The following is a 27,306-nucleotide window of genomic DNA, read 5'->3' on the forward strand; positions in this document are numbered from 1 at the left end:
AGGAGAGGGCGTATCCGTGAGAAACCACCTCGAGCGTGTCTGTCGTGGTGACTGACCAACACCGGGCGAACTGCAGCAGGCGGCCTCCCACTTTGGGATCCCCCAAAGGGAGGCCCGGACAGTCAGGCCGCAGGCTTGTCATCTGGTTTAGGGGCTGGACGTCTGGTACTCCAGGCCTGCTTCCAGGGCTTGGCCGATTTTTTGGGGCCAGCCTGTCTGGGAAAGGACTGTGCTTTAGGCCTACCCTGGGCCCTATAAGGCCGACGTACCTGAACTGGAAGGAACTGCAGCAGACAGGAGACATGCAGAGTTGGCTGCCGCCAGTGTGGCTACAATTTTGTCCAGGTCCGGACCAAATAGGACTTCTCCATTAAAAGGCAAAGCTTCCAAGCCCTTTTTGGAATCAGCGTCCGCCTTCCAAGATCGCAACCATAAGGTGCGACGAGCAGCTACAGCTGCCGAAGAAGTCCGAGACGCCAGGGTACTGATATCCAAGGCCGCTTCATTGATATAAGTGGCCGAATCCCGGAGATTGCCTTTCAACTCGGTCTGTTCAGCCGAACAGTCAGAATCGAAAGACTCCTCCAAAGTATTAGCCCAGCGCTCCATAGCTCTGGCAACCCAGTAAATGGCCATCGCCGGCCTAGCTGCGCCCCCCCCCCCCCGCAAGGGAATAAACGGACTTTAGGCAGATCTCCACCTTACGGTCCGTAGCATCCTTCAGGGAAGACATGGAGGGCATGGGCAATGTGGCACTACGGACTAGGCGTGTCACATGAGAATCCACCTGTGGAGGGAATTCCCACTTAGAAAAATAATTATCCGCAAACGGATAAGCCACCGCCAAACGCCTCTGCGGCTGGTACCGTTTGCCAGGCTGTTTCCACGCCTCCTCTAAATGGTCCACCAACTGACCCGAAAGAGGAAACACTGTGGTGTCACCCTTAATATCCTTAAAAAAGGCATATTTAGATTTGGACACCGGAGGATCTTCGTCCTCAATCACTAAAGCTGTGCGGACTGCCCGAATAAGTCCAGGAATATATACCTTGGACCTAGCGTCCCACACTTTAGTACGGAGGTTCCTGGTCCGAAAGATCCAGAATCTCCCCATCATCGGTCGTCACGTCGTCATCCTCATAAGGAGCAGACAGACGCCACCGGCCGCTTATGTGGCGCAACACAGACTCCCCTTGTAACACATCCGACAAGTGCTGTACCGAACTCGTCAGCGAATTAACCCACGCAGGCTCCTGAGAGGCCTGGGAAGGGGAAATAAGGAGACTGTGGGGAACCATCAATTGCCTCGGGAAACCCTGCATGGGTGACGACATCACTGACTGCTGGGACAATCCCATCTGTGAGAACGCAGGCTGCGGAGCTAACTGGCCCACCTGGGTTGTAAGCGCTGTGGCGAAACAAGACCAGGGCGGCTCCTGCACCAGTGCCGTGACAGTAATTGGCCGCGCCAATAAATAACACTGCCGACATAGCCCCTCCGCACTACCCTCCCCCTCCGCTATTGGTACCTTAAATGTAGTACACAGAAGCTGGAGAGGAAATTCACTCTCAGACATGATGGTAAGTATGTGACCCCTCTCACCAATACTTGTTAGTATAGCAAGAGACCACCCTGCAAGCACCGCACCGCAAGAGCTTTAGCAGAAAGAACAGGGACAGTGAAAAGGCTGACAGTAAGAAATTATAAGTACAAGCAGCAGCGTTAGCAGTCACATACAATTCACAGAAAATCAAATCCTGCACTATCAGCGCTGATACTCAACTACTCAGACAGAGCCTGGTAGGACACAGCGCTGCATACACAGACCTGACCAAGCGGAGGAGAGGTATGCCGGGGGACCCAGACCACGATGCCTCAGTTTTAAGCTTCCAGCATCGTTCACCATGCGTTGTGAAAGATGGCCACTGAGGAGCATAGAGGAGGCTGGCCTGGGGGAGGAGCGCTGCCACAGGGCCAGTCAGCGTGTGCAGAGAGGGCTGTGTGCAGCAGGGGGAGGCGCCGGCTGTGAGACAGGGAAGGCGCGCTCCCCTGGCATGCATTTAACCCAAGGGACGCCGCAGCGCTACCGCTCTGCCGCGGTCCGCTGTCCCAGGGGGGTAGTGGAAGCGCAGGTTACTACCTGGCTCCACGCTGCAGCCAGTCCCCAGGGAGCCCCCTGTCTGGGGACTCTGGACCATGTTCAGCAGGGTCCCACCGCGGGAACCCGCTGCTTACCTCGTTGTCCACCTTAGATCCGGCCATGGTCCCAAACATCTGGGGTCACCGCTAGCTGTGACCCCAGATGCTTACCAGCATCCCGGATCGGTACCGGCGGGGGTGTAGGGAAGACAGCATGGACGTCAGTACTGACTGTCCATGCTGTACTTCCAGATGTGCAGCCACAGCTGCAATGTAGAAAACTTCAGGGGCTCTTCTTAGCCCCCCTCCAACAGGTGCATCCGACTCCGGCCGGGCACCAAACGAAACTGAGATGCCTTGGCTCGGGGGCGGGGTATAGGAGGGGGACCCTAGTGCATCCTGGGAGGCTGAAAACTTAACTCTATGGTGCCCGATGCCTGACGTCATCACCTATACCCCAAGGTATCCTGTGGATACCCTATGGACCCTGATGTAGAAAGTATAACGCAGGCAAAAAAGTTTTGCTTTGGCAAATCCCAGACCGCCTACCTAGCGTGGCATACACGCAAAACTTCATCTCCGAAGCGAAGAGTAGGCGAAAGGGTGCAATATGTGGATTTCGCCTAAAGCGTGCCCCATGTTGGCTTAAGGGAAATCCCTGCAACATGGACTGGAGGTAGTAGTCAGTCTCTGTACAAAGGTAGAGAGAGAAAGACACTACTGTGAAAGCTGCGTGAACTACCAGGGAGGGAGAATTAGCAGTTTATCCCCACATACCTGTCTTGTAACTAACAGGTAGAGTGGAACAGCAGGGTGTACATCATACCTGCAGGCACAACCGCATGGTAATAGCACACAGCATGCACTGGGTATAATGCGACCACATTGTATATTCATACATATATACACATTATAGTAGTAAAGCAAAATACTAGTCCTGTCTGATGCTTGTCAAGCCGCAGGAACTTACTGCATAAATACCAATTCTCACAAATACATATACTATATAAATGTGAGAAACTCTGTGTTCACATCACCCTCCACTTACAGTACTGAGCATGTGGTACGTTTCAGCTGAGAATAATCATGTTACCTGTCCACAGGATGAGTGTAAACGATGTGTATGTGACGCACCACACAGAAAAACACTTCATTTTAACTGAGAGGCAATAAGCACCCTGCAGCACACCACCGCAAGGGAGAGAAAGACAGGTAATAGTAAAATGGCTGACAGTCAGAAGTGAAAGTACAGACAGCACTAGCATATAGTCACATACAATGCAGAAATAAATCATCTGCACTACAAGCACTATGATCAACTACGCAGATAGAGCCTTGTAGGAAACAGTGCTGCATACACTGACCTCAGCAGAGGAGAGGTATGCGGGGGACCCGGACCGCGATGCCCCCTGTATCAGAATCCAGCAGCGTTCACCACTTCTTTAAAATGGCCGCCGAGGAGCTGATAGGAGACAGGCCCGGAAGGAGGAACGCTGCCACAGCCCGCCAGACTGCTGTGTAAAGGCACTGTGCAGCGGGGGAGGCGCCACCTGTGAGACAAGGAAAGCGCACACCCCTGGCATGCCGGAGCATTTTCCATACTGCTGCAGCCTGGTGTCCCTGGTGGTCTAGTGGAAGCGGAGGATCAGTACCTTGCTCCACGCGCAGCCTGTCCCCAGGGAGCCCCCTGCCTAGGGACAAATAAGACTGTGAATCAGCGGTAACCCACAGCAGGTTCCCGCCACTTACCTGCATCCCTGTGAATCCGGCAACAGTCTGGAATACCGGGGTCCCCGCTAGCTGAGACCCTGGTACCCCGCCAGCATCCCCGGATCAGTACCGGCGTTCTGGCCTGGCAGGGTGAAGGAGCGGCAGCATGGACCTCTAATTAGCCTGTCCATGCTGCCTGCTCATATCATTGCAGCAAAAGCGGCTGGACAAAACTTCAGGGGCTGTCCAACAGCCCTCCTCTGAAGAGGTGATCCAACTGAGCCGGGCGCCTACGAAACTGATTTGCCTTGGGGGCAGGGTATAGGAGAGGGACCCCAGTGCATCCTGGGAGGCTGAAAAATTAACTCTGAGGTGCCCGTTGTATGCCACCATCGCCTATTCCCCAAGGTATCCAGTGGATACCCTATGGACCCTGAAGTAGAAAGGGATAGATATACACTGACAGTTGAGAGAAAAAGCACAGACAGTCAGCGCTAGCATAAGTCACATACAATGCAGAAATATATATACATTTAATATAATATACTGCAAATGGCACTACAATCAACTGCCCAAGACTCAGTGTCTAGGGAGGCTATAGCGCTGTGTACACTGACCCAAAGGCGATGTAGGAGATCTGCGATGCACCACAGAGTAAAATGGCTGCCGGAGACCTCAGAGGAAGCAGCCACCTCGGGCCACCCAAGGAGCAAGCAACTCAGCAAAGCCAGACCTTAGACTGGAAAGGCGTGCTGAGCTGAGGAACTGCTGTAACAAGGAAGGCTGCCTACCCTGGCCGGTTATTAACCGCCGGGACGCCGGCTTCCGCTACCGAACTTTAAGTCCCTGGTGGTCTAGTAGATGCGCGGGGTACATGGGGGGGGGGCTGCTGCCACTGCCAGCACCTTTGGTGTGTTCCCAACAACCGGAGGCAACAGACTGCTTGAACACGCGGTGATCCGTGATCTTACCTGTCCCCGTAGATCCGGCAGCAGCCCGGGTAGCCCACAGAGTCCGGCTAGCACAGATCCCACCGAGATCCCAAGATCAGAACTGGCGTCGCGCTGCCTGCGGGGTGACTGCGCGGCAGCACAGAAGTCCAATGAACAGTCTGTTGCTGCGCACTCAGGAGATCATAAAAATAAAATGAAATAAAATAGCTTAAGCAGCCCCCTCTGCAATAACAGTGACCCGACTTCGGCCGGGCACCTACTCTAATTGAGGGGCCTCTGGCTTGGGGGCGGGGTTATAGGGAGAGTGGACCCAGTGCAACCTGGGAGCTGAAAGGTTTAACTGCGTAGTGCTCGGATTTGGTTCCCAACCTATATCCCAAGGTCTCCCTGTGGAGCCTATGGACCCTGAAGAAGAAAACAAACAAACACTTTTCTTAATGGCGCAACAATATGCAAAAAATATGAGATATGGTAAGAACTTACCCTTGTTATCTCTATTTCTACGAAGTCCATAGGGTTCCACAGGATACCTTGGGGTATAGGTGTGACGTCAGTCGCAGGGCACCAAAGAGTTAAGCTTTCAGCCTCCCAGGATGCACTAGGTCCCCCTCCTATACCCCGCCCCCGGGCCAAGGCACCTCAGTTAGTTACCAAGCCATAGGCCGAAGGAGGAGAAGGAAGAGAGAGAACAAAGATCTGGACACATACAAGAATCACATTCTCACCAGAGGGAGACGGAAAACCGGTGACCAGAGCAAAGCCCATCTGCAGCACAGGTGCGACAGGGCGGGAGTCCTGTGGAACCCTATGGACTTCGTAGAAATAGAGATAACAAGGGTAAGTTCTTACCATATCTCATATTTTCTACTTCAGGGTCCATAGGGTATCCACAGGATACCTTGGGGATGTCCCAAAGCAGTATCCTTTAAGGGTGGGGACGCTCCTGTGCAGAAAGGAGAATCCGCCGCCCGAAGGAAGCATCCTGAGAGGCGAAGGTGTCAAACCTGTAATACCTCACAAAGGTATGGACAGAAGACCACGTAGCAGCCTTGCAGATCTGAACTGCCGAGGCACCACGTCGAGCTGCCCACGAAGGACCCACAGACCTAGTGGAATGAGCCTTCAGAGAAGGAGGAACCGGTAGGCCTTCATGAAGATAAGCTTCAGAAATAGCCATACGGATCCAGGCTGCCAAAGTTTGCTTTGAAGCAGGCCAACCCTTTTTACGGAAGCTATAGAGGACAAACAAAGCGTCCGACTTCCTAAACGAAGAAGTGCGGTCAACATAAGTCCTTAAGGCCCGCACAACATCCAAAGAGGCCTCACCCACGGAAAGACCCGGTGAGTTAAAGGCCGGAACAACTATTTCCTCGTTAACATGAAACTGGGAAACAACTTTGGGAAGAAACTCGGGCCGAGTGCGGAGCACTGCCCTGTTCCCATAAAAAACCAAGAAAGGGGGTCTACAAGAAAGAGCCCCTAACTCAGAAACACGTCTGGCCGAAGCAATGGCCAGAAGGAAAACAGTCTTAGCTGTTAGCCATTTAAGATCCACTGAGCCCAGTGGTTCAAACGGCGGTCCTTGGAGAGCCCTCAGGACCACAGCCAAATCCCAAGGCGCCACAGGTGGAACAAAGGGCGGCTGAATGCGGAGAACACCCTGCATAAAGGTGCGCACATCCGGGATTGTAGCAATCCTACGGTGAAACCAGACAGATAGGGCCGAAACCTGTACCTTCAAAGAAGCAAGGCGAAGCCCATGATCTAGTCCCGCTTGCAGGAAGGCGAGAATCCGAGACAGACGAAACTCCCGCGGTGCATAACCTCTCGGTCGACACCACTGGAAGAACGTATGCCACACGCGATGGTATATCCTCGCGGAAGACGGTTTCCGAGCTCGTAACATGGTACGCACCACAGAGGTGGAAAACCCCCGGGACCTCAGCATGGCCGTCTCAACAGCCACGCCGTCAAAGACAGCCGAGTCAGGTCCGGGTGAAGGCAAGGACCCTGAGACAGAAGGTCCGGTCGTAGCGGCAACCGCAGAGGAATGTCCACGGACAGACCCTGAAGGTCTGAGAACCAGTGCCGTCTGGGCCACGCGGGAGCTATCAACAGGAGCGTCCCTCCTTCCGGTTTGAATTTCCGGATTACCCGTGGAAGAAGGGAGACCAGAGGGAACAGGTATGCGAACCGGAACGTCCACCGGACGGACAGAGCATCCACCAGAGACGCCCCTTCGTCTCTTGTGCGAGACCCGTACACCGGCAACTTGTTGTTGTGCCGGGACGCCATGAGGTCGATTTCTGGAAGACCCCACCTGTCCACCAGTAGTTGAAAAACGTCCGGGTGCAGGGACCATTCCCCCGGATGAACGTCCTGGCGACTTAGAAAGTCCGCCTCCCAATTTAGCACTCCCGGGATGAAGACCGCTGATATGGCCGGAAGATTGCGCTCCGCCCAAACCAGGATCCGAGAGACCTCTACGAGAGCCGCCCGACTGCGAATTCCTCCTTGCCTGTTTATGTAGGCCACGGTGGTAGCGTTGTCCGACTGGACCTGCACCGGGCGACCCTGGAGAAACCGCTGTGCCTGCTGGAGAGCATTGAAGACCGCACGGAGTTCCAAGATATTTATTGGAAGCTCCGCTTCTGTCGGCGTCCACCTGCCCTGGAACAAGTGTGGACCCGAAACTGCTCCCCAGCCCCGAAGACTGGCGTCCGTTGTCAATAGGACCCAATTTGGAACCCAGAACGGACGTCCCTTGTTGAGGTGGGTCGTCTGTAACCACCACGCAAGGGACAGGCGAACCTCCTGGGTGAGCACAATCGTCTGGGACTTCAAAGACTGAGTCAGCCCGTTCCACTTGGACAGGATCAGGTGCTGCAGAGGTCTGGAGTGAAACTGGGCGTATTCCACCATGTCGAACACCGACACCATGGAGCCCAGTAACCTCATCGCCGAGTGTAAGGACACCCGGCGGCTGTGCAGGCAACTGCGCACCCTTGACTGTAAAGCAGAGATCTTGTCCTCCGTCACGAAGATCCTTTGCTGTCCCGAGTCCAATAAGGCTCCAAGATGCAGAATCCTCCGAGACGGGATTAGAGTGGACTTCTGCCAGTTGATTAGCCAGCCGTGCCGTTGCAGCAGTGCAATGGTCAGGTCCAAGTGGCGTAACAGGAGCTCTGGAGATCCTGCCACCAATAACAGGTCGTCCAAATACGGCAACATGCGGACTCCCTGCAGCCGCAGAGAAGCCGCCATGACCGCCATCACCTTGGTGAAAACACGTGGTGCTGTTGCCAGGCCAAAAGGTAACGCCCGAAACTGGAAGTGGTCGCTGCGGATTGCAAACCTGAGGAACTGTTGATGGCGCCAAAGAATAGGGACATGCAGGTAAGCGTCCTGTATGTCCAATGACACCAAGTAGTCCCCAGGTTCCAGCGCCAGAATGATGGACCGTAGGGTCTCCATCCGAAACTTCGGGACCCGCAAAGACTTGTTGAGTGCTTTGAGGTTGAGAATCGGACGATATGACCCATTGGGTTTCTGTACCAAAAATAGATTTGAATAGAAACCCTGGCCCCTCTGGGAGAATGGAACCGCCACTATAACTCCAGCCTGGAGCATAGTGTGCAATACCTTCCGCAGCTCCGTAGCCTTGTTCCGGTCTGATGGGAGACCCGTGGTGAAGAAGCGAGCCGGGGGTCTGTGCCGGAAGGAGAGGGCGTATCCGTGGGAAACCACCTCCAGAACCCAAGTGTCTGTCGTAGTGGTCGACCAACACTGGGCGAACTGTAGCAGGCGGCCTCCCACCCTGGGATCGCCCAAAGGGAGGCCCGGACCGTCAGGCCGCAGGCTTGTCATCTGGCTTGGGGGCCGGACGTCTGGTACTCCATGCCTGCTTCCGGGGCTTGACCGATTTCTTAGGGCCAGCCTGTCGAGGAAACGACTGTGGTTTGGGCCTGCCCTGGGCCCTAGATGACCGAAAGGACGATGGTCCCGAACCAGAAGGAGCAGCGGCCGACGGGAGACAAGCAGATTTGGCTGCCGCCAGCGTGGCCACAATCTTATCCAGATCCGGACCGAAGAGAACTTCTCCGGTAAACGGCAACGCTTCCAGACCTTTCTTGGAATCTGCGTCTGCCTTCCAGGATCGCAGCCACAAGGTGCGACGAGCAGCTACCGCTGCTGAAGAAATTCTAGACACCAGAGTACTAATGTCTAGAGCCGCCTCGTTGATGTAGGTGGCCGAATCACGGAGATTGCCAATCAACTCCGCCTGTTCGGCCGGACAGTCGGATTCAAAAGAAGCCTCTAATGAATCCGCCCAGCGCTCCATCGCTCTGGCAACCCAGCAAATGGCCATAGCCGGTCGTGCTGCCCCCCCTGCAAGGGAATAAGCGGACTTCAGGCAGATTTCTACCTTGCGGTCCGTAGCATCCTTAAGGGAGGACATGGATGGCATCGGCAATGTGGCACTACGGACAAGACGGGTCACGTGAGAATCCACCTGTGGAGGAGATTCCCACTTAGCAAAATAATTATCCGCGAACGGATAAGCCACCGCCAGGCGTCTCTGCGGCTGGTATCTTTTGCCAGGTTGTTTCCACGCCTCCTCTAAATGGTCCACCAACTGACCCGAAAGAGGAAAGACTGTGGCATCGCCCTTCACATCTTTGAAAAAGGCATACTTAGATTTAGCCGCTGGGGGAACTTCGTCCTCAATCACCAAGGCTGTGCGGACCGCCCGAATAAGTCCAGGAATATATACTTTGGACTTAGCATCAGCGTCCTTAGTATGGAGAGGTCCCTGATCGTAAGGATCCAGAATCTCCCCATCATCAGACGTCCCTTCGTCATCCTCATAAGGAGCGGACAGAGACGCCACCGGCCTTTTATGAGGCCGCATCACAGACTCCCCTTGCAACACGTCCGACAAGTGCTGTACAGAACTCGTCAGGGAGTTAACCCACGCTGGCTCCTGAGAACCCGGGAGCGGGGAAATAGGGAGACTGTGGGGTACCACCAATTGTCGTGGGAACCCCTGCATGGGTGACGACACCACAGACTGCTGGGACAAACCCCTCGGGGTAAACGCGGGCTGCGGAGCTAACTGGCCCACTAAAGCTGTTAACGCCTGAGCGAAACAAGCCCAGGGCGGCTCCTGTACCGGTGCTGTAACCGTAATAGGCCGCGCCATGGACAAACACTGCCGGCAAAGGCCCTCCGCGCTACCCTCCCCCTCCGCTAACGGTACTTTACACGTGGTACACTGTAGCCGGAGGGGAAAATCACTTTCAGACATGATGGCACCACATATGTGACCTCTCTCACCAATTAAGTATTAAATAGGCGAGAGACCACCCTGCAGCACCGCACCGCAAGGGCTTTAGCAGAAGAACAGGGACAGTAATAAAGCTGACAGTTTAGAGAAGAAAAGTTACAGGCAGCAGCGCTAGCACAGTCACATACAATGCAAAGAAATAACAATTCCTGCACTAACAGCGCTGATTACTCAACTACACAGACACAGGGCCTGGTAGGACACAGCGCTGCATACACAGACCTGAGCCACAGCGGAGGAGAGGTATGCGGGGGGGACCCAGACCACGATGCTTCCGTCCAGCGCTTCCAGCAGCGTTCACCATGCGTTCTGGAGAAGATGGCCACCGAGGAGCAGAGAGGAGGCTGGCCTGGGGGAGGAGCGCTGCCACAGGACCAGTCGGCAGCATGCAGAGAGGGCTGTGTGCAGCGGGGGAGGCGCCGGCTGTGAGACAGGGAAGGCGCGCTCCCCTGGCATGCATTTAACCCCTGGGACGCCGCAGCGCTACCGCTCTGCTGCGGTCCGCTGTCCCAGGGGGTAGTCGAAGCGCAGGTTGGTCGCCTGGCTCCACGCTGCAGCCAGTCCCCAGGGAGCCCCCTGCCTGGGGACTTAGGACCATGTGATCAGCGGGGACCCACCGCGGGACCCCGCTGCTTACCTCTGTCCCCCTTGAATCCGGCCATGGTCCGGAGCATCTGGGGTCACCGCTAGCTGTGACCCCAGACGCCCACCAGCATCCCCGGATCAGTACCGGCGTTCTGGTACCGGCGGGGTGTAGGGAAGACAGCATGGACGTCAGGACTGACTGTCCATGCTGTTCATCCAGATGTGCAGCCACAGCTGCATGAAGAAAAAGCTTCAGGGGCTCTTCTAGCCCCCACTCCAACAGGTGCACCCGACTCCGGCCGGGCACCAAACTAAACTGAGGTGCCTTGGCCCGGGGGCGGGGTATAGGAGGGGGACCTAGTGCATCCTGGGAGGCTGAAAGCTTAACTCTTTGGTGCCCTGCGACTGACGTCACACCTATACCCCAAGGTATCCTGTGGATACCCTATGGACCCTGAAGTAGAAAAGAAAACAATGTTTGAGCATCCATGAAAGGTGCTCCAACTTTGCATAAATGCCTACAAAAGTACTTGCTCTTTGCCACACGCATAAATACAGAACAATGTATTTAATGCAAACTGTCAAATGGTCACAGATAGCCATTGCAAACAAAGCAGACCAAATACTACATCTTGCTTATACAATTCTGGTTGTATTTAAAATAAAATCCCTGAAAAGTTGAAATGGGTTCACCAAACAAATGATAAACAGGTAATTTGCAGAATACATTCAGTGGATGGCGACACCTGTCTTCCTGTAGTCTGAGAAATCTGTCAACATTCTCCACAAAGGGGTTTGTTGCTTGGTAACAACCCTGCACTCTGTGACCTACTGCCCTGCCTGTCAGCCCAAGAAATTGCTCCCAAGTGTAACGCCAGATTTAATGAGTCTATCCAAAGCTCATTCCCCTTACAGGGAATTCTGACATTTGTATTAATATTTGTCAAAAGGACTGAAACTGAATTGTATATAAGCCTTTGGGTTAAAACAAAAGGGAATATATTTCAAAGATACACACCCACAAGCATGTGAAAAGCAGGCAGTAGTCACTGCACCACAATACGCACAGGTCAGCAACATTATTTAGAGTTTTTACAATACAAACTTAATCACTCACAAACTGACAATAAAACAGAATGCAAACAATTCTGGTTTCATTTTTTATCTGTGGAGCACAATCTCAATGTCTATAAGCATCATTAGAGGTGTGGTTGTAAAACGCAGGGCATAAAGTCAACATGCAGTTAGTTGCATGAATGATTGGAACAGTACTGAAAACTTGGTGCATGCAAAAATTGGAAAGCTTTATACATAAGATAGACAAGACATAAGTAATCTTTCCAGATGACAAACTGCACATACAGTAATCACCACACGGCACTCCAGGGCTTAATGCAAAATGCTTATATCAACGTTTCTGGGCTACTGATACAATATAAGCATTTTGCATTAAACCCTGGAGTGCAATATGTTGATTACTGTATGCGCAGTTTTGTCACCTGGGAGTTTGTATTCTATTCCCAAATGAACCCAGGCAGCTGGTATTGTATACTTTAGAGTGCCAAAATTATTATTTATCTATCTAGCCACATGTTGTCCAAGCCTGGTTCCACGTGTATATAAAAATAGAAAAAGCAAAAATAGGAGAACATATATACTTTGTTAATAATAAATACAAGAGTCTAATTTTTTTACGCTTACACTTTTTGTGCTCATCTCCCATTTTTTTATCAGCCTCTAGAGTCTGGATCAAGCAATGGTTTATTAAGGACGGGTGAAACAAGGGTTCACTGGTTGGAAGAGGCTTCTGGAGAGATGGGAGGGAACAAGGTTCAGGGGGAGATGGAGAGAACACAAATGAGTGCCTGTAAAGGTGGCGAGGAGTGGAGAATTGAGAGGGGATTGTTTAGTGTGGGTTAGGACAGAGATATGCTAGAGTGTATGAATTTGAAATGGAGGAAACCAGTGCGAGCTATGTTAGCAGAGTCAAGGGTGGAGGTGAGGGTGGTGTTGTAGAGGTAAGACAGCTTGGTCTGAGCAGGCTAGGGATAGACCAGTGAGTAGGAGAATAAGCCATGTCAAGGTTGCACTTGGCAAGACTAACCTTGGGAGAGGCTAAAGACGATAAAGTTTTGGTTATAGAGGAAAGGAGTAGTTTGTGATGTCAGAGATGGAGCAGCAGTCAGAGAAAACTAGAATCCAAGGTATGACTTATGGAGGTGGAGGAGCTCCGTTGAGTAAAGTCAAATAGGAATGGTTTGGAAGCAGCAGCTTCAGTGGGATTGCCAAGCAGAATATCAAAGTCACCTAGGAGAAGGAATGGAAGGTCAGGGAAGAGAAAGAGGGGGATCAAAGCGGAGACGATATCTAGGAAGTAGAGGCTGTGGCCCGAAGCACAGAACAAGACTGCTACACAAAGATGAATAGCGTTGAAGAGGCAGAAGATATTACACAGGAGAGAGAGGGCTCAGAGGATATGACACAGAAGGTGCAGCCAGGGTAGAGAAGGACTCCCATGCCATTATCTTGCCATACGTCAGGATCATTTCATCTTTAAAGGGGAAAGCAATGGATGTTTGTATTGATTTGAACCTAATTAGTACTATCATTTTGTAGTTCTCTCTGGTTTCAATATCCTTTTATATGACAGAACTAGCTTACCTATTAATAAAACTGTGCACACATTTCACACATTATTGTACTGTACACTTTAGCATTTACCACCACACATTACTGTCTGCTCCAGGAGAAGACCAAGTGAAGATACTCCTTGACAAGCAGTGTGCATTTTGCTATAGCCAGCTCTACAAGCTAAGTAACATGCACCTATCCGAGAACCTTTTTTGGTTGCAATTTAGACACAAAGGGCCGGATTCTGAGTCACACACAATGTCAAGGTTTACACAAACGGACAATGTTTTTCAGTTGCGCATGTGTTGGCCAGTACATGCATGTAAACGGTGTGTACATAGAGGTGCAGTTGTGATTGAGGCAGATGGTATCCGAAGTAGATTAGAAATGGGCAGGGCGTTTCTAGATGGTCACTGGGAGGGGTCTATTCAAATGCACTACTCTGGTCCATATTATGGGTGCTTCTAAGTCGTGCTGCTGAACTAGTTGCAAACTCATTCTCTTAAATAATTCACATTGGAGGCCATTAATCTAAGTAAAAATCCGCACCTTGCAAAGGGCTGAAGCAAATTTTGCGGATGTAGTAGGTATTACCACCGGCAATGCAAATCCCAACAGCGGCAGGCCGACAAGGGTGAATATCCCGATCGTCCTAAAGGTAAGTATAAACCTAACTTAACCCCCTAACCCTCCTTTAGGGTGCCTAACCCTAACCCCCTTTCCCCTAGCCTAAACCTAACCCTAAGTCCCCCCAGGAGCCCTAAACCTAACACTGGATCCCAAGGCCCCCAAGCCTCCCTCCCCCGCGGCTGTCCGCGCCTGGCTTACCTTCATTCAGTATGCAGGGAGTCGGTCTTCCGGCATCTGGTTAACGACAGGCGTCGAGTTTTCGATGCCTGTCATTAGTACCACGCCGGGATTAGAAAGTCTGGAAGCCGGCGGTCTGCATTTAGACAGTCTGCTTCCAAACTACATCCCAATTTTGCTGGTACGACCGATGCTTGTGTCCAAAGATTCACCATGCAGTATTTCAGCGTCTAAAGATGCTCAAAGTGGGAGTCTCAGTCCATGCACATTCAGACACACGGCTGTACATCAGAGAAGGGCTTGTAGCATTATTAACAAAGTTGCATATGCAAGATCCACAAGTGTCGCACACATGGACATTGTACCTTAAATTCCGTCCAACACAGTACCTTTACCTTCAGTGGAATTTCAATATACAGTACATTAAATTTACTGGATAACCCTTTTGGCTCTATGGCTGCAAAATACTTTCAGGGTGCTTGCAGAATTGTTTTTTTTTTTCTTTCATTTATTACTACAAAGCAAAAACAGTTGCACTATACACATTATATTCTTCTCTACTAATATTTATTTTAATCACTAAACTACAAAAAATCCCCTTAACGAATACTGTTTTGCACACATATTCAAGAAATAAAAACCGTAAAATTTTACCGCCATAATGCAGAAAAAAATAAAAATTTGCAAATCATGCATTTTATTGAAAATCTTAATGTTGCAGTTTGACATGCCAGCTCTGATTAATTCTGAGATCAGAGTCACTCCTTCCTGGTTGCTTTCTAGTTATGTAGGCTACAGAGACCTACCTATCACAACTATAAAGTACTAGTATCTGTGTACGGTTTCCAGCATTTGGGACCAGACGATTGTCATTTGCTCCCATACATTTTACAAGATTTTCGTTGCAACTGATCAACCAGTTGGCTGGTTGGAAAGATAATCTTTAGAATTGTGGCCAGCTTTGCAGTCCAGGTTTTAAGGATACCCATGCTTGAGCACAGATGCTAAACTCAAACTGACTGAGGTACAAATAAAGCCACCTGTGTTCAAGTATCCATTTCAAGTATACATCAGACTGACATTTCTCCGACGCAACCAGAAGCGCCTGTCGGTGGCCATTGATAATCGGCAATCTATTGTGGAAATTCTTCATGTTGACAATTCCCAATCTGATGATACGGATCATATTTTGTCCGGGATTGGCAAATCAGGTAAATCCAACATGTTGGATTTCACAGGTGCCCTGAACCGTGAACGGCAACAATTCGTCACTGATGTATGTTGCACATTACCTTAAAACCTGGACTGTAAAGCTAGGCATACACTGTCCGATTCTAAACTGGTTGACAAACTGAGCGATCTTCCGGCAACCCGAAAGCCCCAATATCGGTGCGACATGTTATGCTATTTATTAGAAGTTACCGATTTTCGGCCACACCACATTGATTTTGCATATGTACATCCACAAGGAGGATGATTTAGTCACTGGAAAACAGGAAATATGAGTAGATATAGGAGAATGCACATACTGTACATTGCTCGATACCAGAAGATTGAGGCCAAGATTTTCTGTCTTGGCTGACCGATCAGATAATCCAAAGAATGAGTTTGTGGAAGTTTTTGAACCATATATTGGCAAAATGCCAAAACGCTCAAACCTACACACTTTACAGTAAATCAGATCAATTGCCCAATTATTGGCAAATCAGCCCAGTGTGTACCTAGTTTTGTGTGCCTTGAGGACTGAGGTTTGAAAACACTGCACTAAACAGTTAGGCATTAGGATGGCACACACCAAATATAGCAGTTTTAATTTATCTTATGGATACCACCCAATGGAAACTCTTTAGGATTTTGTAAATGTTTTCTTTAAATATACAGTAAATCATCATTTACTTTTAGTACAGTATATCCCACTCAATTAACTTTTACAAGTAATTATAGGTACCTGACACAATAAGCTATTTTACTTTCTATGCCTTCTTAAAGGTTGGGTCTTGCCCATCCAGCAAGACCACGAAAATCAGGTACCTACTGTATAACTTGACAAGTAGTGAAGTAGGTGGGCTAGGTTTACTGTAATGAAAGAAAGTTATTGAATAATCGTTTTACCTTTTACGAAAATAAAACACAAACTATATTTTAGTTTCTAATGGAGCGTACACACGGTCAGATTTGTCAGATGAACGATTGAACGATTAAACGATCTGAACGATTTGACCAAAGTTTTGAACGATTTGAACGATTTGAACGATTGAACGATTTTTGACTGCATTAAAATGAATGGAATCGTCCAAGTCTGACTGCAAACCCATCAGATGTCAGATATCGTTATCTGACAAACGGGAACGCGCATCGTTGATCGTCCATCGTTCAGGCATGTCAGATATGAACGATTTTCCTTCAGATATGAACGACTGAACGATTTTTAAATCGTTATTGTCCATATCTGAAGAAAAAATCTGATCGTGTGTATGCACCATAAGAGAAAAAGTAAATATGACAGATTAAATATTTAGAAAGCCGTTCTAAATAAATAACAGTAAAATATCGATTGACATACTCAATAGATGACACATGGGAGAACAGAAGTTTTGGATCTGTAAAAGGGATTCTCACCATTTAGGGAAGTTTTAAACATACCGCTGGGTACACACTGACTGACAGAAACCTATAACCTTTTTCTTCCAGGTTAACAGATCATGTCATGACACAGTGGCATCTGACACTGAGGTAACTGGCAAGTGCACCAGATTGTGATGATTGCCATACTCTGAACACATGTAATAGCAGACATGCTTCATTTTTACCAATAACCTCATGCTCTGCTTGTATCAGCAATCTCTCATTTCTGTCTTGCCAGTGTAGTGTACAATGCAGAAGTCATTTACACATAATGCACAAGTCACAGTGTAACAATACACAGGGAGTCAGAACAGGTGCAAAGCTGCAGAAATCTGCACTTTACCTACAGAATTGCCCTTGTGCACGTGTGATCTCCTTCGCTTTTGCTCATGTTTTACATTGCTCACAAACAACTCTCCATGCTACACAGCTCCTCACACAGCACTTACATCATTCTCCGACAACATATCCTCATCATCGCTTGAAAAGTCAGCAGCTTCTTTGTCTTTGGGGAGAATGTGCTTAAGGTATAGCTGCAAATAGGCTGCTTTCCTCTGATCGCCCTGAGGCAATGGCACATTATGAGAAATTAACACACTTTTTAATTCATCTTTGGAGAACTGAGACGGATCTCCTGCATGGCCTGGCATGACTGCTACCGGTCAGAATGAACCTACAATGAAATGTCAGACAGCTGCTAGATGTGTAATTCAAACTGCTTACTGGCGACCCTGCTTTATTTAAAGAAGCATTACAAGCTCTGGGATGGTTGTTGGTCATCCAAATGTAAATGCAATACTATATGATAATAGTAAGAACAAGGACAAACTGTACATCTACAGTATATTCAAGACAGATCGTTTAGGCCTATCATTCAGGCAGCTACCAGAGGAGAAAAGCCCTAAAATACACCAATGCATAGACACGACCACATTCTGTATTTGTACAAGTGTAAAACATTTCACAGTCCATTAGATATATAAATGCCCTTGTAACTGTACATTGATTGCAAATGCTCACTGGGGTGGCTGCGTACAAGGTGTGACAAATCTAAGCATACATTAATGGTCTGACCCTCCAGGCTAACATCTATACAGAGCATTGATTTGCAGTTTACTCTGTGCACAAACCCAAAGTGAGGCTGCTTTGATCAACCATATCACAGCACTGTTCTTTTTAAATAAATTGCTCGGGCCATGGACATGACAGCTTTTAAAATTCTGTAATAGGCAAATGTGTTCTGCCCAACAGATGCAATCCATGGTTTTTAAGTGACTCTTGGTGGTCAATTCAATTAGCCGTGAGGGGGGTGATATGTAGTTGTAACAGCTTGGAAATGCCGCCAACAGCCTTGCAACTCTGCCCCCCAGACTTGAGGATTTTTTTTTCACAGCCCGATGGGTCTGCACACAAAAATCCACTTGCAAGGCACTATCGTAAGTGCAGCATATAGCAGCACCTACTCGCGGTCACGACTATCGCGTCAAATTGAATCAACTACTAGGTCTCCTTGAGAACCTAGAACTAAAGTTGGGTACACACTGACATATATTGGCAGATCAATTGATCGGCCAATATATCTGCTGCAAGTCGGCCAGTGTGTACCCGCGATATGTCGGTGATCGTGGTTCACTGACAAATCGCTTTGGCTGTGCTGCACAGCCGATGGAAAGATATGTCTGCAAATATATCTGTCCATCAGCAAGTGTGTCTACAGACCGCCCGTACACACACAGCGGCAGCCATGGAGAGGGGGCCGGCACCCACGGCCAGACACTGATGATGGCCGTTCAGTGTGTATGAACGACCATCATCTGCAGATCCAGTATATCTGCAGTGTTCTCCCCAGAAAAGTTTTTCAGCCAGGTGGCATCAAGAAGTAGCCGGGTGGGGGCCTTCGCAATAATAAAATGTTCTATACCCTGACCTTATAATGATTTGAACTTGAAATACCATATTATATATTAATTCTCTTCTTATTAGAGGCCCAGTCGTCTGATTATCAGAAACCTGCAAAGTCTGTAGGATTTGTTCTTTTTGTACAGCTCCCAGATACTGGCCCCACTTGTAGGCTCCCAAAGTGCCAGGTGGTTCACCCGCAAAAAAACAGCCTGGGGAGAACACTATCTGTATAGTGTGTACTTTTAAGATGTAGCAGTTATCAAGATGTCTTGGAGATCAAACATCAGAGTCTGTTTCAAGTAATTTGATTAGGAGATATTGACTTTAAAAGTAGGATATATAGGTTACCTTGTCAATGGCAGCCACAACCACACATTATTTCCTTTGCATCTAAGGCTTTTCTCTCCCCTGTGCTGGTCACATTACAGCTTTAATATCAATATTTTTTTATGCAGTAACCACACAAATTATACCTTGTATATTTCCCAGAAAACTATATTTACAGGAATGCCATTAGATTGCTTAGTCATCAGAGATCTACCCAAAATGGTAAAATAAAGTGTTTTTGTGATTGATACAAGAGAACAGAAGGCAAAAGTGTTTTGCGTTTTTTTAACCACCACCAAGCAACACATTGTTGTTCTTGCTTCTGCATTAATCCATCTCTCCAAAACACTAAAATCAGGATTCTACACATAGGTTTAATAAAACCTGCAAATAAAATTTCTGTTGCATGTTCTCTTTTTTTTACTAGTTTAAATGAATGCAATTGTTTGCAAGTAAGTTTTCCCAACTTTGTCCTTCAAAATTAATTGTGTCCATCATACATTAATTTACTCCATATTGCTATTTACAGTTGAGTCATCATAAGCCACGAGATGCCCCGATGCAACTGAGACTCAGGAGTAGCATACAGTACTTTTCTTTAAAGCCAAAGTGTACCAGTGACGATAGGCTGTGACTTTAATGGCTAATTGGTTTTACACAAAGTCGCAGAAGAAGCACAACTGAGAAAAAGAAGAGAACACTCACATAAGAGCACTTTCTACACAGATTCAGTCGCACACAGATGTACAAATGTTGCACATCAAATTGATCAGTGTAATCTAGCAATGCAGTTTTGTCTTGGCTGTCCCTCCTCGATCTAAAATTCTTAATGTAGATAACACAAGGTCTGTAAAGTATCTTCCAAATTCAATGCTTGTTGCCTAAGATAATGAATTCAAACCTTTTAATCCAAACATTTAAAAAGTCTACCTAAAAGCTGCTCATTTACAAGTAGGCACCTAAGCACATCTCTTAAATACAACAAAGATCTATCCCCATGTCCCAGCAAATACAAATATGGCAAGTTGACACCCTCACTCCTCGGTCAATTACGAGAGCTAATTGTAGTCATAGTCAGCTCAGAAAACCTTTTCTGTTCCACACTGGCCAATTTATTCAGCTACACGCAACCTATTTATTTTTTTAACATTTATATAGCGCACACATATTCCAGAGCTTTACAGTAAATATTTAGCCATTCACATCAGTGCGTGCCCCAGTGGAGCCTACAATCTATGTTCCCAACCACATGTGTACACATATATACCAGGGCTATTTTTTAAATTGGAAGCCAATTAATATAGGTTAATTGTTTATGTTACCTGGGGGAATCCCACGCAAGCACAGGGAGAATATACAAACTACAGTTAGGGCAGTGGTTGAATTCCAACACAAGACCTCAGTGCTGTGAGGTAGCAATGCTAACCATTACACCATCCGTGCTGCCTATGGGTATCACTCCAAAATTGAGGAAACAAGAGATAAATTTCCAATATATAAGTAGCAATCACCTAATACTAAGGATTTGGATATGTCATGTGTATTCATCTTTAACCACTTATCTTGTATGGTTGTATTGTTTGTGACCACACCAGGCAGTGCGTTAACTCTGACCTGCCAGCCCCATCCATGCACCCTCCCCCAGTGTCTGCCGATCACTTTGCGTCCGATGCTTTGCCTGCATCCACCTCTAAATCACCCCACCATGTTTAAACAGACAACCACAATTTTATGTAAACTTATCTGTTTACTTCCAAGTGCCCATTATGTTGGAAATAGATATATATCTATCTATCATGGTGTTTTAGGTTGAAAAATAGTCAAATCCAAAACACCAGGTTTTAAAATTGTCACTTTAAATCCAATGTTACAAAATGGTTCTTTATGTCACAGGTGAAGAACTGAATCGGCAAAGTTAAATTAATGTGGCCTTCAGCAGTTTGTTGGAAACTCACCGTTTCAGTAACTGCCTAGTTCAGTGGTTCCCAAACTTTTTACAATCACGGCGCCCTAGAGAATCTGCATTTTTTTCTTGGTACCCCTGGGCTAAAATATTCTTATTGAAAAATTCAGCCAAAATTAAATTATGCAAATGATGCTTATACGTCACCCTTAGGGGTCAGTTATGCGGTGGTTCACAGGGCTGCACTTTTTGTCCACATTTTTTGATTAGGAGCCTCTTGTACTGGTTTTGCCTATCACGCTGACTAAAAATGATTTTATTTGGTACTGGACCACTAACTTGAGGCACACCAGGGTGCCACGCACTCAGTTTAGGAACCACTGGCCTAGTTTCTAGTTCTCTATATCATCTGCAGTTATGCCAGTACTGTAAAAGGTTCCCGTACAAGTTTATATTCTTGTGGCCAATGAGGTGTATACCTACCTAGCTGTACATTGCAGTGTATAAGGGTCCCAAAAAAAAACCTAATCCCAATAAACATTTAATAGGAATTTTTCTGGTGTTGGTTAAGGTACTTAATAAATCTGGTTGAATAATGAGCACATATGACCATGCATGTGAACACTGGAATACTGCTTTACATATGCCTGAATGTATCTGGTGTTTTGGTAAGATCACTGAACCACCAGAGCTTTCAGATATGCTCCCACATGACAAATGTGACAGTTATTGTGGAATTTGAGGGGATACCTTAAAGTATATTTCCACTTTAAAGCAAAAGGGTTTGATTAAATATATTATGCCCAAACATATTTGTCACTATAACACTACCTGTGAGCTTTCCATTAAAAGTTATAGCAGTACCTAGCCACCTATGGAGTAACATTTCTAGTTTAGTAGCTCTGGGTAACAGACACTGCTATGCAACTTAGGGAATGGACTGCCCCTTCCTACTTCAAATTACATTTTGTATTACCTAGTCTGCAGCTTTTAGCTCTGTGCAGCCTATGTAAGATTCCAAATCTAGCTGATGCAACCAGGCAGCATGGTGATGCTGTCACAGAGGAGAGACAGACACTGTTAAGTGATTCTACTGGATGCCACTTTGCAATGGATTGTGTGAAATGTAGTTTATTACCATAAACATTGAACCAGTTCTAACGTAAATGCAGGCTGCGTTTCCCCAGTAGAACATTATTTAAAAAAAATTAACTAATCTCCTACGCAGGGTATGTCTGATGTCCCAATAATAAAGTGAAAACATATTTCCTGGAGAAAATTATCATTATTAATAAAATTTAAAAAGGTCTACCCCCACACCTTTTGTATATTGTAAATTATTGACATTTTTAATACAAAAAAAAAAAAAAATTATTCACTCCCACATTACTTGGCAAAAGTCTGAGCACACCCCCTGAAATTGAAAAGAAGCTGGTTTATCGTACATTCTGCTACTTGTGTATGAATGGAGTATGATAAAAATAACAAAATATATTATTTCCGTACCGATGCAACCCGGAAAAATCGATAGAAAATGTGTCAAAAAATTAGTATACTATAATAACGGCCACAGTAGTCGTGCCGCTTATACTCATAATAAATGCCCACGGTAGCGGTGCCACTTATACAGTATACATAATAAATGCCCACGGTGGCAGTGCCACTTATACACATAATAATGCTACACACATGCAATACACACACCACCACATATACACATACACCCCACAGTACACACTACACACACATTACCGCTCTGGAAAGAGGAAGGGAGTTGCGGAAAAGTCATTCTCAGTGTGTGTCCGATAGGACGGTGGCCAGGGGCTTGCAGGAATATGGCCTTAGTGGTAGGGTTGTGGTAAGAAAACCACTTCTACGTGCTAAATTGTAGCAAAAGGTACGCATGGGCTAAGAAGCATAAGGATTGGATTGAGGAACAGTGGAAGAGGGTGCTTTGAACTGACAAATCTAAAATAGGATTTTGGTACTTACCGATAAATCCCTTTCTCCGATTCCATAGGGGACACCGGAGTCTCAGTACAATGGGGTATAGGAGTGGGTTAACCGGGAGCCGACACCTTAAAAAAAAAAAAAAACTAATAGTAGCTAGCTCCTCCCCCTCTATACCCCCCCACCACCAGGTCAGTCTAAAAATAACTGTGCCCGAGGGGAGCTGGAAGTAAGGAAAAGGAGACAGAAAAGCTACGATAATCACATACATGTAATAACACAACATTCACAGAAAAAAAAACAACAGGCCAATCAGACTACCTAAATGCAAATAAACTGGTGAACCTGTAAAAACAGTAACAATGCAGGAAGAACAGCGCAGGGTGGGCGTCCAGTGTCCCCTGTGGAATCAGAGAAAGGAATTTATCGATGAGTACCAAAATCCTATTTTCTCCTTCATCCACTAGGGGACACTGGAGTCTCAGTACAATGGGGACGTCCCAGAGCTTACATCCCGGGTGGGAGAGCGCTGAGAGCCCTGCAACACTGCACGGCCAAACTCTGAAGCGGAGGCTGCAAATGTATCAAAACGATAGAACGTATGCTTTCCTGACCAAGTAGCTGCTCTACAAACCTGGTTTAAGGAAACCCCCCCGAGCAGCCACCCATGAAGTACCTACCGAGCACGTTGAATGCGCCGTAATGGTACTAGGTGGTTGTTTGGAAGCCACCACAAAAGCCTTTCTGATAGCTAGGCGAATCCATCTTGAAATGGTCCGTTTGGAAGCCGGCCAACCTGTACGGGCCAAATCAATATATAAAGCATCGGATTTACGGAGGGATGCAGTCCTGTCCACCTAAATCCTAAGAGCTCTGACGACATCCAATAATCTTGAATTTGGAGAATCATCCTTGAATACTGGGACCACTGTCGGCTGGTTTATATGAAAACCAGTCACCACCTTGGGAAGAAAAGATTTCTGAGTGCGCAGCTCTGCCCTATCTTCATGGAAAATGAGGTAGGGAGGGCGACAGGATAAAGCACTTCGTTCTGACACTCGCCTTGCTGAAGCAAGTGCCAACAGCAGAACCACCTTCCAGGTTAAGTACATAATTTCCACCCTGGGCAATGGCTCGAAGGCCTCAGACTGAAGGAAAGCTAAGACTTAAGGTGCCCACACACATACCGATCTGCACACGATCCCACGATGTGTGCGATTTCCCCTGAACTCTCCCCTGGCAGCTCCTACACACGATCTGGAGAAAAAAAGCATAACATCTATCGTGCTTAACTTTTTTTTTTTTCCCCCAGTGCATTTTGTCCCAGATTGTCAGATCTGCCCTACTGCACGGCAGATCTGATGATGCGATGTGCGACCAGTTAGGACTCACGATTTGGCCATATTTTACACGATCTGTCATCATGATTCGTCGGAATAGGCCAGATCGTGTAAAATATCGCTATGTGTGTGGGCACCTTAAGTCCAAATCCCAAGGTGCAGTGGGCGGTACAAAAGAAGGCTGAATTCTGACGACTCCTTGGAAAATGGTTTGAACATCCGGGAGCGAGGCCAATTTCCTTTGATAGAAAATAGACAACGTGGATATCTGTACCTTCAAGGAACCAAGACAAAGGCCCGCTGTTAGACCAGCCTGGAGAAAAAGGAGGAGACGCGATACCCTGACTGACTGACTGACTGACGGAGGATAATTACGTCTCTCGAACCAAACAACATATGTCTTCCATATGCGATAGTAATGCTGAGAGGTGACTTCTTTCCTGGCCCGAGTCATAGAGGGAATCACGCTAGACTGAATCCCCTTGCTTCGGAGGACGGCCCTTTCAGTAGCCAACCCGTCAAACGAAGCCGAAGTCTTGATAAACAAACGGCCCCTGCAAAAGAAGATCCTCTTGAAGGGGTAGGGGCCACGGCTCATCTATTAGCAGATTCTGTATTTGCGAGTACCACGCTCGCCTGGGCCAATCTGGTGCTACCAGCAGTACCTTGACCCCTTCCCGCTTGATTCTTTGAAGTAAGCGTGGAATAAGTGGAACAGGAGGGAAGAGGTATATGTAATGGAATCGCCACGGAGCTGTCAGTGCATCCACCGCCGCAGCCAGAAGATCTCTTGTCCTGGAGTAGAAGACTGGCAACTGGTGGTTTAATCTTGATGCCATGAGATCGGCTTGTGGACAGCCCCATCTCAGTCAGTTGATGGAATACCTGATGATTGAGTGACCATTCCCCCGGATGGATGTCCTGTCGACTGAGGTAGTCGGCCTCCCAGTTCTCGACCCCTGGTATGAATATTGCAAAAATCGCTATTGCGAATTCCTCTGCCCAAAGCAAAATCCTGCTTACCTCCCTCATTGCGGCTCTGCTTTTTGTGCCGCCTTGCCTGTTTATATATGCCACCGCCGTGGCATTGTCCGACTGAACTCGGATCACCTGACCCCCTCAATATGGGATGCGCCATCTGGAGGGCATAAAACACTGCTCTCAACTCCAGAACATTTCTGGACATTCTGGCTTCCTGTTGAGTCCAGTGCCCCTGAAAATGCTTCCCCAGGGTCACTGCTTCCCACCCTCTCAGGCTCGCGTCCGTGGTGAGAAGTATCCAATCCCACATCGCAAACCTTCTTCCCGCCAATAGGTGGGAGGGATTCAGCCAAACGAGGGATGTTCGTGTTTGAGGCGCCAAAAGGACCCTCTGATGGAGAAACAGGTGGGCTCCTGACCACTGGGAAAGTAGATCCAATTGAAAAGTACGCGCGTGAAATCTTGCATATTGTATCGCCTCGAATGCTGCCACCATCTTCCCGAGAAGACGGATACAGAGATGTACAGACACTCAGCGATGTTGTAAAACCATGCGCACCAGGTGCTGAATGGAGGAAACCTTGTCCTGGGGCAAGAATACTTTTTGTTCCCTTGTGTCGAGTATCATTCCCAGGAATAGCAGGCATTGTGTTGGGATCAGGGAGGATTTCTCGAAATTTAGGATCCATCCGTGTTGCAAGAGAATACTCTGCGTTAGGTGACTGTCCCTTAACAGGCGATCCCTTGACGAGGCTTTTATCAAGAGATCGTCTAAGTGTAGAACAATCACAATACCCTGACGATGCAGAAGGGCCATCATTTCTGCCATACTCTTTGTGAACACCCTTAGCGCTGACGAAAGACTGAAAGGCAGGGCCTGAAATTGAAAATGTGAGTCTAGTACAGCAAAATGAAGAAAAGCCTGATGTGGAGGCCAGATGAGGATATGGAGATAAGCATCATTTATGTTGAGGGATACTAAAAACTCATTTCTCTCGAGACCCGCTATCACAGATTGGAGATTCCATTTTGAATTTTAAGACTCGAAGATGAGGGTTTAACTCCTTGAGATTGAGAATGGGCCTCATGGAGCCGTCCGGCTTGGGCACCACGAACAAACTGGAATAAAACCCCTGTCCTTTCCGGTGGGTAGGAACATTCACTATTACCTGAGACATTAAGTCTTTGTATTGCCTCCTGGATTACTAATCGTTTTTCTGCAACCAGCGGTAAACCGGTCTTGAAAAAACGAGGAGGCGGCTGACTCCTGAAATCCAGCTTTAGGCCATGAACAATGACGTCCCAAAACCAGGCGTCTTGACAAGACTGGTTCCAAATGTCCCTGAAACGTAGGAGACGAGCCCCGACCCTGGAATCCCCCTAATGAGAAGGGAGAACATCATGCGGCAGGCTTTGCAGCCGCTTTATCCTGCTGTGAGCTGGAGGCAGCTGAAGCCGATGCTCTACCCCGGCCTCTGGCACCCCTGGAGAAAGCCGGGGCTCTTCTGGAACGCCCTCTAAATCTCCCCGGGGCACGAAAGGACGGACCTGCTGAGGGTCTTCTAGTAGCAGGGGTAGCAGATGGTAGGTAAGTGGATTTCCCACCTGTAGCTTGTGAGATCCACTTATCTAATTCCGAGCCAAAAAGAACCTCCCCAGTAAAAGGGAGGGCCTCTACCACTCTCAGACTCTGCGTCTACCTGCCATTGAAACCCTTCTAGCTGATACAGCTAATGCTGAAGATCTGGCGGATAGACAGCAATTGTCTTTAGACTCTTCCCCCAGGAATGTAGCTGATTCTGCAATCTGTTCAGCTAACTGAATTAGGTCGTCAGATTGTGTTCCGGACCTAATCCCCTCCGCCAATTGCATAGCCCAGGCCTCAATGGCCTTGTTCACCAAGCAGCTGACTAGAGCTGGACGCATCAAAACCCCTGCTACAGTGTATAAGGATTTTAATGTTTGTTCCAGCTTTCTGTCCGAGGTCTCCTTTAAAGAAACCGCGCCAGGCACCGGAAGCACAGTCTTCTTAGAAAGATGGGCTACTGATGGGTCTACAGCTGGAGAAGTTTCACATATTATCCCTTTCCGCAGGACAGTAGGAG

The 27,306-nt window shown here is 47.8% G+C and overlaps 1 protein-coding gene across 2 annotated transcripts in view; it reads right to left on the reverse strand.

Moving 5' to 3' along the window:
* The window catches only part of LEMD1 (LEM domain containing 1), a 150,437-nt gene extending 132,987 nt beyond the window's left edge, over positions 1-17,450 (reverse strand). For both annotated transcript variants that reach the window (XM_088479660.1, XM_088479659.1), the window contains exon 1: positions 17,248-17,450. In XM_088479660.1, the coding sequence (XP_088335786.1) occupies positions 17,248-17,448 (201 nt within the window). In that variant the 5' untranslated portion in view covers positions 17,449-17,450. The remainder of the gene's footprint in view (positions 1-17,247) is intronic.
* Between the last annotated feature and the right edge of the window lie 9,856 nt (positions 17,451-27,306).

Source organism: Taudactylus pleione, unplaced genomic scaffold (genome assembly GCF_031769625.1).
Source record: "Taudactylus pleione unplaced genomic scaffold, aTauple2 ptg000242l, whole genome shotgun sequence".
In the NCBI taxonomy this organism is placed as follows: Eukaryota; Metazoa; Chordata; class Amphibia; order Anura; family Myobatrachidae; genus Taudactylus; species Taudactylus pleione.